This window comes from Gopherus evgoodei, chromosome 8, assembly GCF_007399415.2.
Source record: "Gopherus evgoodei ecotype Sinaloan lineage chromosome 8, rGopEvg1_v1.p, whole genome shotgun sequence".
Taxonomy (NCBI): domain Eukaryota; kingdom Metazoa; phylum Chordata; order Testudines; family Testudinidae; genus Gopherus; species Gopherus evgoodei.
Window position 1 is genome coordinate 48200278 of NC_044329.1, and position 13350 is coordinate 48213627.

The 13350-nt window shown below is 48.2% G+C and overlaps 1 protein-coding gene across 3 annotated transcripts in view; it reads right to left on the reverse strand.

Annotated features, from left to right (window-relative positions):
* LOC115656167 (dimethylaniline monooxygenase [N-oxide-forming] 4-like) overlaps positions 1–13341 on the reverse strand; it is a 34610-nt gene extending 21269 nt beyond the window's left edge. The window contains exons 1-3 of one of the 3 annotated variants that reach the window (XM_030572553.1): positions 12098–13341; positions 11843–11887; positions 3700–3837 (exon numbers count right to left, since the gene is read on the reverse strand). In XM_030572553.1, coding sequence (XP_030428413.1) covers positions 3700–3831 — 132 coding nt within the window. In that variant the 5' untranslated portion in view covers positions 3832–3837; positions 11843–11887; positions 12098–13341. Of the gene's footprint in view, positions 1–3661; positions 3838–11842; positions 11888–12097 lie in introns of those variants that run through there. The other 2 variants (XM_030572552.1, XM_030572554.1) reach the window with 2 other exon arrangements.
* Positions 13342–13350: the final 9 nt, after the last annotated feature.

The window sequence follows — 13350 nt, forward strand, 5'->3', positions numbered from 1 at the left end:
GGCTCCCAATCCTGCTGGAAAGATATAACAAGTGGGGTTCCGCAGGGGTTTGTATTGGGACCGACTCTGTTCAATACCTTCATCAACGACTTAGATGTTGGCATAGAAAGTACGCTTATTAAGTTTGCAGATGATACCAAATTGGGAGGGATTGCAACTGCTTTGGAGGACAGGGTCAAAATTCAAAATGATCTGAACAAATTGGAGAAATGGTCTGAGGTAAACCGGCTGAAGTTCAATAAAGACAAATGCAAAGTGCTCCACTTAGGAAGGAACAATCAGTTTCACACATACAGAATGGGAAGAGACTGTCTAGGAAGGAGTATGGCAGAAAGAGATCTAGGGGTCATAGTGGACCACAAGCTAAATATGAGTCAACAGTGTGATACTGTTGCAAAAAAAGCAAACGTGATTCTGGGATGCATTAACAGGTGTGTTGTAAACAAGACACGAGAAGTCATTCTTCCGCTCTACTCTGCGCTGGTTAGGCCTTAACTGGAGTATTGTGTCCAGTTCTGGGTACCGCATTTCAAGAAAGATGTGGAGAAACTGGAGAGAGTCCAGAGAAGAGCAACAAGAATGATTAAAGTTCTTGAGACCATGACCTATGAAGGAAGGCTGAAAGAACTGGGTTTATTTAGTTTGGAAAAGAGAAGACTGAGAGGGGACATGATAGCAGTTTTCAGGTATCTAAAAGGGTGTCATCAGGAGGAGGGAGAAAACTTGTTCACCTTAACCTCTAATGATAGAATAAGAAGCAATGGGCTTGAACTGCAGCAAGGGAGATTTAGGTTGGACATTAGGAAAAAGTTCCTAACTGTCAGGGTAGTTAAACACTGGAATAAATTGCCTGGGGAGGTTGTGGAATCTCCATCTGTGGAGATATTTAAGAGTAGGTTAGATAAATGTCTATCAGGGATGGTCTAGACAGTATTTGGTCCTGCCATGAGGGCAGGGGACTGGACTCGATGACCTCTCAAGGTCTCTTCCAGTCCTAGAGTCTATGAATCTGAAGAGCTATAGCTGTTCTGGAATAACTCTCTATGTGGACACTCTTATTTTGGAAGAAGAGTGCCTTTCCTGGTTTAGCTTAATCCACTTCCAAAGTGGATTCAGATAACACAGAAAACAAACAAAAACCAGACAACAAAAACAAACCAGACATGCTTATTCCAGAGTGAGGCCTGTCTACACTACGCGTTTATACCAAATTTAGCAGCGTTAAACCGAATTAACCCTGCACCGTCCACACAACGAAGCCCTTTATATCGATATAAAGGGCTGTTAATACCAGTATCTGTAATCCTCCCCGACGAAGGGAGTAGTGCTGAAATCAGTATTGCCATGTCGGATTAGGATTAGTGTGGCCGCAATTCGACGGTATTGGCCTCCGGGCGCTATCCCACAATGCACCATTGTGACCACTCTGGACAGCAATCTGAACTTGGATGCACTGGCCAGGTAGACAGGGAAAGCCTCGCGAACTTTTGAATTTCATTTCCAGTTTGTCCAGCGTGGAGCGCCGATCAGCATGGGTGACCATGCAGTCCCAGAATCCAAAAAGAGCTCCAGCATGGACTGTATAGGAGATACTGGATCTGATCGCTGTATGGGGAGACAAATCTGTTCTATCAGAACTCCATTCCAAAAGACGAAATGACAAAGCATTTGAAAAAATATCCAAGGCTATGATAGACAGAAGCCACAGCAGGGACTCAACACAGTGCTGCGTGACAAGCGTAACGGAAAGCCAAAGAATCAAATAGACGCTCTTGGAGGGAGGGAGGGGGGACTGAGGACTCGAGCTATCCCACAGTTCTCGCAGTCTCCGAAAAGCATTTGCATTCTTGGCTGAGCTCCCAATGCCTGAAGGATCAAAAACATTGTCGCGGGTGGTTTAAGGTATATGTTGTCAATTTACTCCTCCTCCCCCACATGAAAAAAAAGGGAAAAAAATCATTTCTCGCCTTTTTTCAGTGTCATCATATGTCTACTGCATGTTGCTGGTAGACGGGGTGCTGCAGCACTAAACAGAAGCATCCCCTCCTCTCCTCTCCTCAATGGCAGATGGTGCAATAGGACTGATAACCGTTGTCATCATCATCCTGTAAGTGCTCCTGACTGGCCTCGGTGAGGTCAGCCGGGGGCTCCTGGGCAAAGCTTCTTTAAGCTTTGTCTCCTGGAGATTCAGTCCTGTCTGGAATATCGTAGAAGCTGGAGGCTGCGCTCCTCTACCCCGCATGCTTTAATGACTAATGGAGATTCAGTCCTGCCTGGAATATCATAGCAGCTGGAGGCTGCCTCCCCCTCTTTTTATCTCAATAAAAAGTCAATGTTTCTTATTCCTGCATTCTTTATTACTTCATCACACAAATGGGAGGATAACTGCCACGGTAGCCCAGGGGGGGTGGGGGAGGAGGGAAGCAATGGGTGGGGTTGTTGCAGGGGCACCCCCTAGAATGGCATGCAGCTCATAATTTCTGAGGGATGTCTGGGGCTTTGACCCGGAGTGGCTGTCGTCTCTGGTTCTTTATTAGGCTTGCCCCATATTCTAGGCAGGACTGACTCTACTTTTAGACAAAACGTAAAGAAGGGAATGACCTGTGGAGTCATTCCCATTTTTGTCCATGCACCCCCAGCTGACCTCAGCGAGGCCAGCCAGAAGCACCCATGACAGCAGCAGACAGTACAATAACCGTCACTACCAATTTCCAAAGCAGCAGACGGTGCAATAGGGCTGGTAACCATCGTCACCAATTTCCAAAGAAGCAGACGCTACAATAGGGTTGGTAACCATCTCTGCTACCTTGCAAAGGCAAGTGAATGCTGCTGTGTAGCACTGCAGTACTGCCTCTGTCACCAGCATCCAGTACACATACGGTGAGAGTGAAAAAAGGCTAAACGAGCTCCATGGTTGCCATGCTATGACATCTGCCCGGGCAATCTAGGGAAAAGGGCCCAAAATGATTGTCTGCCATTGCTTTCACGGAGGAAGGATTGAGTGACGACATTTACCCACAATCACCTGCAACACTGTTTTTGCCCCATCATGCATTGGGATCTCAACCCAGAATTCCAATGGGTAGGGGAGACTGCGGGAACTATGGGATAGCTACCCACAGTGCAACGTTCCGGAAATCGACGCTAGCCTCGGTACACGGACGCACACCACTGAATTAATGTGCTTAGTGTGGCTGCATGCACTCAACTTTATATAATCTGTTTCCAAATACCGGTTTCTGCAAAATCGGAATAATCCTGTAGTGTAGACATATACTACGTGTGTCCACATGGGGAGCTATTCCAGAATGTTTTTTTCTGCAGTAGCTACTCTGGTCAATTTCCCCATGTAGACAAGCCTTCAATCTCCTCATATCTCTGTCTCTATAATGATGTTATTGAGGGACTGGATACACCTGATTTCCAGACTCTGGTGCATTGCTCCAGTGTAAGTACTGACTTTACTGGGGAAGAGTAGATATGTGTATGCCAGAGACTATGGCTCTTGTTGTTTCATCTCCTTATCCTCGTGAAGTCAGAAAGGAAAGCCAAATCTAGTTTGAAAATGTGCCTAGGTCCATGGGTACAGTCTCTTCCTTGGCTGCGAATGTAAACTATGGTAATATTCAAAGCAACACATAGCCTGGTCCAAAATAAACACCTTGTTAAGAAGTGACTGGATAGGGAAATCCCACTCACTGTGAACCTCCAGAGGCCCCCGATGTCATGACTTTGCTCAAAGCAGGTGGGCTCCAGCCCCTCATCCAGACAGCACTTGATGGAGGCCAGTCCACTGGACCCAGCTCCAATGATTGCCACCCTCTGGACCATGCTTTCCTGTATCAGGAGAGAGTCACGTTAGTGTCAAAGCAGCAAAGAATCCTGTGGCACCTTATAGACTAACAGACGTTTTGGAGCATGAGCTTTCATGGGTGAATGCCCACTTCGTCAGATGCATCTGACGAAGTTAGTTAGTGTCAAAGTTAGTGTCAAAGTTGCTCTCTGGAACTCCTTCAGTGCCTTGCATTGTAGGAGCTTAAGCTGGAGTATGGCAGGGAAATAAATGATGAAGTAGTTGGAATTTCTGCAGCCCAGTAAAGGAGAAAGGTTAATACATATGTTAAAATTTGTATTGCTGGGCTGCTGCAATAACAAGGATTTTTCAGGGCAGGAAGTAGGGCCAGCCATAGGGAAAATGGTACCATGGGCACAATGGAATTTGTATTTTGGTGTTCCTGGACCCCATGGGCATGGTGATGCACCCCATTGCCCCATGCCCCTGTGGGCTCCTCACCCCCCCTGGCCCCCACAGGCTCCCCACCCCACAATCCCCCGCTGCCTCCCTCAGTGCTTTATTTGTATTGAAAGAGGTGCTGGGACTGAGCCCCAGCAAGCCCCTGCACAAATTAAGAACTGCTGGGCGGCTGACAAGTGGTGGCTGCTGGCTGGGTGCCTAGCTCTGAAGGCAGTGCCACTGTCAGCAGCAGCAGAGAAATAAGGGTGGCATGGTATATGGTATACTGCCACCCCTACTTTGTGCTGCACTGTTCCTTCTGTACTCCTGACCTCTTCAATCCTCCACATACCCCTAACCCCTGCACCCATGTGGGGAAACCGACCTGGATGCAAGGAGCGGCTGGCATTGCTGCTCGCTCCCCTCTCAAATGCTGCTCCTCTGTGTCCCCCTAAGGGGCTGTGAGCGAGGAGCAGTGTCAGGGCTATTTGAATCCAGGTTACTTTCCCCACCTGGGCTGCGTAAGGGAAGGGCAGCAGCTTCCGATGCTCGCTTCACAGCACGTTCCACGTGGGGAAGTGACCTGGATGCATGGAGTGCTTGATGTTGCTCTTCACTCTCCTCCTTTTCACAGACCCCTAGGGAGCGGCATGGAATCTGTGGAGTGGGGAGAGCAGTATCTGTGTCACCACTTGTCCCCCCTTCCTATTCCATGGGGCAGAAGCAGAGAGAAATCTGGGCATCCCCCATGTGTGTCGCCTCTGTGAGTTTGTGGTGCTCCCCTGCCAGCCAGCAGTGTGTGCCTCTGTACTGCTGCATGGCATCCTCCTGACCATGGCGCCGTGGGCTGCCCTGGCAGGGAGAATGTCTTTAGGATTAAGGGCAATGCCCATCTGTGACCAACAACTGTGGTTATCTTAACATCCCTGTGTTTCAGCAGCACCAGGCACTGGTGTCTTTTAAACCTTTGCCAAAATGTTCAAGTCTGGCTTGCCTGAAGTCAATCTCTTGAATCCGTAAGTGGGGCTCAGCAGCAAACTAAGATTTATGGATGAAATCCTGGTCCCACTGCAGTCAAAAGCAAAACTCCCATTGATTTCAGTGGGGCCAGGATTTCACCCTATATGGCCAATTGATAAAATTATGTTTGAGGATTTGTGCGAAAGGCAAAGGGGTGGAAGCTCTTTTGTGGAGGAAACCCTTCCCAAGCTCTTTCAGACCCAGCCACCAACTCAGGGGATGAAGTAACCATTGGGGTGAGACATGGCCCTTAAGATTCAGTGATAGTTTGGAACTGCTCTGCAATAGTTCATGAATGCTGTAGGCTGACCTGGTTATTTGGAGGGTCACTGTAGGACGATAGTGGGTTAGTCTAATAGGGGCCTGTTAGAAATGACAAGCAGAATGAGCAAGAATGGCTCAGGATAAGCCACCCCTCAGTAAACAATTAAGGGCTTTTAGAATCAAGGCCCAAACTATTAGCTTTGAAGATTCTGCCTCCTGACAACCTATTGAACTGGTTGGGACCATGGAAGGAAAGGGTCATGAGTACAGAAGACCAAAGGAACTTTCTCTCCAGAGGCAGAGCAGTAGTTGTTTGGGAGAATCCAGCTGAGAGCCAGTTACCCCCTGAGGGGTGCCTGAGGAAGTGAAACCTGCCTAGTGTAACCGGAGGAATGGCTATTGTGGGGAACTTTCCTGGTTTCTGCACTACCCTGGTGAAATTGGCCAGCGAAAGGATCTGAGTTCTTGCTTCCACTCCCTTCACTCAGAGGCCTGCCTGACATCGAGGGCTGCTCTGCCACTCTCCTGTGTGGCAGAGTCCTTGTAATCCTGACAAGGCTGGGCCCAGACTTCCTGTGGGGCTCGACCCCCAATCATGTCGTGGTCAATCAGGAGAAGAATGGAAATGGTTAAAGGAAGAAGCTCCCCCTCTCCCCCAATGGGCACGGAGAACACCATGAACAGCAGTGTCTGAGACATAAGGAAAGTTCACAGCCTGTTCCTCACACCTCCCAGGCATCCCTACCAGGCGCTGGCAGCACTGTGGTGTTACCACGGGTCAGACACTGCTCTGGTGGTGGATACATGCCCTCAGCCTCTAGTGAGATCTTTCTCCCTAGTGTTGGCCCCTTCTGTCCAGGGCCATGTCCCTCCTCCAACTCCGGCCTCAAGGCCTCTTGTCTGGCGACATCTCCCTCTGCTGGGCTCCCACTGCCCAGGGACCCCCCCTTGCCCTCCTCGGCTGCTCATCTCTCTCTGCTCCAGTGTTACTTGTGGCCCAGTCGGCGGCTGCTCTCCGGTTCTGGCTCCCACTGCAGCTCAGCCCTGGCTTGCCCTCGCTGTGGCTGGTCTGCACTGCCCCAGCTCCTGGCTCTGGGCTGCTCCAGGTCTTTCTCTAGCTTATTTCTGCCTCCAGCCCAGCTCTGCCCCCACAGCTCAATGCTGCTGCTGCTGTCTCCAGCCAAGCTCCAGCTGCTGCTGTCTCCTTGGCTCTGTTCTGCTCTAGCAGCCCCAGCTCACAGGGAGGGGACCCAGGCTATTGACTCACTCTTTGGCCTGCCCATCCTGTCAAGCTGGCTGATTTGGAGAACGAGCCTCTTCCCAATGGCCCTGGGGATTATGAGTCTCAGGATTCTGAGTCCTCTTTGGCCTTTTCCCTTTCTCCTAGTAGGGGAGAGGGCTAGCCAAGGTCTCACTAACTCACTAAGTTCCAGTAGGGGGCTGGCAGTCCAACATTAGGTTACCATCCATCACATAGGATCGACTGCCAAGATGGACGTGTGTAGGCTGTTTTCAATCCTTTTTCTCTTGGGGCTTTATTCCTGCTCCAAACCAGACGATGATTTGGGTGAAGCTAACGCTCTGACTGTATACACCACTGGTCACAGATTCCCAAAGGGAGGGACCCCAGGTGCTGAACTTAGTTGGTCCTGTTGGGTAAACGTGGTTTCATAAAGGGTGCTGTAGCCCAGCGCCCAGTCTCAAGAGTGGGTGAAACGGCTGATTCCACCCCAGGAGTGGTGTGGGCAGGAAGCCTGGTGCCTGAGGGGATACATTCGGAGAGACCAGAAAGGTGAAAGAGCGGCAGCCAGCCCTGTAACTGGGGCCTTGTCTACACTACAAATTGCAGCGCTGATGAGGTGGTTACAGTGCTGCAACTTAGGATGTGTACACACCTGCAGGGCATTACCAGCGCTGCAACTCCCTGTTTGCAGCGCTGGCCGTACACCCGGTCGTGCCTCGGGTGTAGAGGATCCAGCGCTGGATCACCAGCGCTGGTCATCAGGTGTAGACACTCACCAGCGTTTTTGTTGACCTCTGTGGAATAAGCAGGTATCCCAGCATACCTGAGGAAGCCTCTCTGGTAATTAAGCAAACTCCACTGCCTTCCAAGCAGGTCTCCTTCCCCGCGGTGTGCTCTGGCGTTCCCCGACCCCCCCTCCAAGCAGGTCTTCTTCCCCGCGGTGTGCTCTGGCGTTCCCCGACCCCCCCTCCAAGCAGGTCTCCTTCCCCGCGGTTTGCTCTGGCGTTCTCCGACCCCCCCTCCAAGCAGGTCTCCTTCCCCGCGGTGTGCTCTGGCATTCCCCAACCCCCCCTCCAAGCAGGTCTCCTTTCCCGTGGTGTGCTCTGGCATTCCCCGACCCCCCCTCCAAGCAGGTCTCCTTCCCCGCGGTTTGCTCTGGCGTTCCCCGACCCCCCCTCCAAGCAGGTATCCAGCCTCGCGGTGTGCTCTGGCGTTCCCCGACCCCCCCTCCAAGCAGGTCTCCTTCCCCGCGGTGTGCAACAGCGCTGCAGCGTGGCCACATCTAACACCACTTGCAGCACTGGTTGCTGTAAGTGTGGCCACTCTGCAGCGCTGGCCCTATATAGCTGTACTAATACAGCTGTAACAACCAGCGCTGCAAAATTGTAGATGTAGACATACCTTGGGATATCATCTAGTATGACTCATAGACCTCTCAAACTATGGAGTAGGCTGTAATCTCCTGGAATGCCGTTTGCCTGCCTTGACATAGGAGGTCGTTAGCTAAGCAGAACACCTATGTTAGGCAATAGGATAATGGATTCCAACTGGAATAGCAGGGCTTCTTTTCCACTTAAAACAAGAAACACTCACACAGCAGGAAGCCAGCAAGGACAGACTGTCAGCGGTTACCAAGGTGGGGCACAGAAGGATCTTTGCTTCTAAGAGAATGAAAGGGTTCCTGTAACAGCCCAGCAGCAGGCCATCCTGGGGGGGCCTTGGGGCCAGGCAGCCCTGAGCAGTGCTGAGTGTTTGTTTGTTCCCATGTTTGTAACTCTTTACATAAAACTTGTGTGTAAGAACTGGCTTGTCTTGGACAATTTACACAGTTTTCTGTCTGAGGAGAAAGGACTCCTCAGGAACCCTCATGCAAAGGCCTGCAAGTTAACAACATAAGCACCTGCTCTTGTTTCAGTCCAGAAGAACAGGGAACATAGTAGGAGTGAGATGCAAAAGGCAAAAGCAGCAGAGAGGAAGAATAGCTCAGTGGTTATCTTGCTAGCCTAGGACTTAGGAGACCTGGGTTCAAGATTCTGTTCTAATATAAAAGCAGCAAAGAGTCCTGTGGCACCTTATAGACTAACAGGCATATTGGAGCATGAGCTTTTGTGGGTGAATACCCACTTGGTCGGATGCATGTGGGTGAATGTGGTGCATGCTCCAATACGTCTGTTAGGCTTTGGCTACACTGGCACTTTACAGCGCTGCAACTTTCGCGCTCAGGGGTGTGAAAAAACACCCCCCTGAGCACTGCAAAATACAGCGCTGTAAAGCCTCAGTGTAATCAGTGCCGCAGCACTAGGAGCGCGACTCCCAGCGCTGCACGCTACACCTGTAAGGGATGTGGTTTACGTGCAGCGCTGGGAGAGCTCTCTCCCAGCGCTGGCGCTCTGACCACACTCACATTTCAAAGCGCTGCCACGGTAGTGCTCCCACAGCACTGCCGCAGCAGCGCTTTGACATTTCAAGTGTAGCCATACCCATAGTCTATAGGGTGCCACAGGACTCTTTGCTGCTTTTACAGATCCAGACTAACAGGGCTACCCTGCTGATACTTGTTCTAATATAGGCTTCCTGTGTGACCTTAGGCACCTCCCTTAGTCACTCTGTGTGTGTCATTTCCCTCTCTGACCAGTGGGGAGAACAGAACACAAGACCTCCCAGGGTATTGTGAGGATGAATACATCAAAGATTGCGAGGTGCTTAGATTCTACACTGATGGGGCACTGTATAAATACAGCTTTCCATCAGGCACCTGAAAGATCAAGGTGAAACAGGCTGCAAAGGTCACATGTGACTACATAGAAGTATCTTGATTGCCAATGGGATCCGTGGACCTCAGCATTCCTGAAAATGTGCGGTTCTGATTATTTCTTTTTCATCCTATGGATTCACATTTGATCCTTCTCATTTGCCTTTGTTGAGATGGTTTTGTTAATAATTTGTACTCACAGAGTCAGGGAAAGGGAATTCCTTCACCCTTTCAAGTTTTTCACTTGATAACTAGAGAGAAACTGGAATTTACAGTGAAGGTGCCAAGAGAGAATTGTCTCAGATGGCATTCTGGGGTTTACTAGTGACAGAGTTTAGCAAGTTTAATCAGCCGTGTCTGTAAACAACTAAATCATGAAGACATCAAGAGAAGACAACTGTGGCTTGGGAAAGGGTTAATTGAAAAGGCAGGGTTCAGACCATGATAGAAATTGTGCTGCTGTGTTGAGATGGGAATAAATTGCACTCCTGCATCTGAATCTGCCTGGAGTTTGGATCTGAATCAGACCTTGGTGGCTAACTCCTCTCTATAACAGGCCAAACCAAACCCCTGACATTTGGGCAGACTGAATCCAAACTTGTCTTATCTCCACCCTCATAGTACGGTCAGCAAATGGAGAGCTTCTGATAACATAATGCTTCTTACTGGAGCTTCACTGACTGTGTCTGCAGCTATTTGTGCAGGATGGAGTTGTTTGAGTAGCTGAGCACTTTTCCTCCAGCAGTTGCAGTTCACTGCAGCTCTCATTAAACCCAGCTATTAATTTTCTGCTAGGACAACACCCCATAGCACAGTGTTTCTCACGCGGTAGGCCACCAGCAAGCCTTTGTTGGGTTCCCCGATGCTGTTCCTGCCGCCTAATGCCTTGCCTTAGCCTGAGAGAGTTGAACACTGGTGTATACAGGTACAAGGAAGTGGAGGAAAGTGCAAAGCACAGGAAGTGGAGGGTCCCTGGTTGCAACAGCCTGGCTTTTTAATTAGCCTTGTAGTCCCAAAGCCTCTTCCCAGCATTCTGCCGGATTTTTTAATTTGTTCATTTAAAAAAAAAAATCCTATATCCAATAAACCATTACATAATGTGTCCCAAAGCCTACTCATAGCCCCAAGGAACTGTACTGATTGGCAGAGGATAGCCCCTCCTGTTTACCATAGCCACACCCTCTGCTACATGGTACCAGAGACAGAACTGGAGCTGCTACCACCCTGCACCACTGGAGGTTCCCCAATGCTGGAGGAATCAGCCCCTGACCCTTTAAGCCAGGTTTAAGGCTGCTTTGTGTTGCTGCATGAGTATGGCTAAGAGTGTGTCTTTAAAGTAAGGACTCACATAGTGCCATACTGACCCAGTGCTGGACTGACCCAGAGGGTCTGCTCCAGCCTGGAGACCTAAGTGAAGGCCAGGCAATAAAACTGTTAAGCTGCCGCAAAGGATGAGAGCATGTATTAGTGATTAAAAGGTTAAGTAACACGGCAAGAATATTGTCATTATTACAAAAAAAGCCACAAACATTGGAAACCCAGGAAATTCAGAGTTAAGATGAAATAAAACTGGACATTCCATGTTCTCAATTGTTTGGGTTTCTGTTAAGGCACCCAGTAAAGAAATAAACAAAAGACCTTGTGGGGGCAAAAACATTTAAAATGTGTAATTTTTGCGTATGTAGCAAATAAATATCTGTAATCCAGTACTTCCCAAATGCTCAGTAAAAGACAAAGTCTCATACCCTATTGTGAGCTTCCCAGGGGTCAAACAAATTGGTTAGTTCAATCAACAGCTGGAGGGAGATAAGAAGTAGAATGATTTATTTGACGCTTGCTAAGCAATCTGAGACATCATGAGAAAATTCAGGAGGACGTTTATTACTTTTCTATCCAGAAAGTTAGAAGGCAATTTTAAAAAAATGGAGCATATAAAGGAAAACTGCCTACAACTTCAATTACTTCTTGTTCTATAGGAACTATGGCCATTTTGAACAATTTTATTGAGTCCCATTTTCAAAATGAGGAGCCTAAATCTGTTTGAAAGTCAATAGAACTTGGGCTCTTAAGTGTCTGAGTCACTTTTGAAAATGGAACTTATTTTACTTCATGTTTTGTATACTTTAGCTACACACATATTATTATAAACTATATTGGTATATGTCATTGTAAGAACATAAATGCCCTGCAGAAGCGCTCCATGAAGTTCGAAAGCTTGTCCCTGCTACGTACAGAACTTGCTGCAATAAAAGATATGTCCTCACCCATTTTGTCTCTCTTTTATGAAGAGAAGCACTAACAAAGAAAAAGAGGAAAAAAAGCCGCTTACATTTATCCAAAGTCACAGCAAAGGGTACTCTTCTGGATGTGTGCCCTGAGAATTAATTAATACAGAAATGTTGCTCTGTATGTGTGGAACTAGTAGTTTTCAAACAAAGCATAACATTTCCCTATCATACATTTCTTTCACACTTGCTAATCACAGTTCTCCCTGGGGTTCTGGACACACACCAAATTTGCAGATTGATTGTTGAAAGCATGAAAAATGCAGTTGAGAATAAGGACTCTAAGTAAAGAAACTCACCTTTTTGGTTCAATGTGGTGTCTTTTTTGTTTTGCATTCGACTGGGTTTTGGGTGAAGTTTGTCTGGTTACAGATTACATGAGAGAGTAAAGTCCAGACCTTACAGCTCACTCTCATTCCTCAGCTCCTCTGACCTTTACATGCTCCCTCCCCACATCTGTGTAGCATTGAAATTCAAATGCATTCCTATTCACTCTCAAGAAAAAGAGAAAAATGCACTAATTCTGAATGGCTAACCATAGTAACCAAGACAACTAAGCCATGCAGGCAGATCAGGCGGTTGCTTGGGTCTGCAAAATATTTAAGGCCAGATTGTGGCTGGGGGAAAGGAATGGTGAAGTCACAATGTGCATGCCTGCACTCCCTTGCAGCTGCGGTGAGAGCATGCCTATGGCCCCATCTCCATCCATACTGGCCAGCAAACCTGCATCAGGATGAGAGTGAGAGGAAGGAAAATGTATAGACTGCACCCCTATGAAAAAAGAGTGTTGTCTAGAGGAGTTCTGGCTGGGTCACTCCCACTTGGTGTGGCTCCTCTCCACAAATACACTCCACTTGACATCTGAAATGTAGCCATCCGAGACACACCCTTGAATTTTTAGTCACAATGCCACAAATATTTATGTATTGTCCACACTAGAACTTACAACTATAGAGCTAACACACGTGAAAGCACCACTAAGACAAGGTAGGTATGAGCTAAGATTTTTTTATTGCACCAGCTTCTGGTGGTGATAGAGAGACACTTTTGAGTTACATAGAGAAGAGCTCCACGTTGCTTGAAAGCTTGTCTCTTTCGCCAATAGAAAGTGGTGCAATAAAAGATATTACCTCCCCCTCTTTGTCTCTCTCATATCCTGGGATCAATATAGCTATGACAATGCAAAAAGCATGATGACACCTTACCAGGTATACATACCATAAATGACAATCTTGTCTAAATTGTGACAGGTTGTCTATGGCAGACAAAACAAAAAGCCCACAAGTTCCAAGGGCTAATGCTACAGCCTGTAGTAACCTAAGGTACTTAAATGGCATCCATTGCTGTAGCGTCTGAGCACTTCAGTCTTCCATGTATTTTCCTCCCCAAAGCCCCTGTGAGGCTGGGAAGTGTTGTTATCTTCATTGTACAGATGGGGAACTGAGGCAGAGAAAGGCTTCCCAAGGTCACACAGGAAGTCTGAGAAGGGACTTGAACCCAGGCAGAGGAGGGAATTGAGTGTGGGTTTCTCAAATCCAAGCCTAGCCCCTGG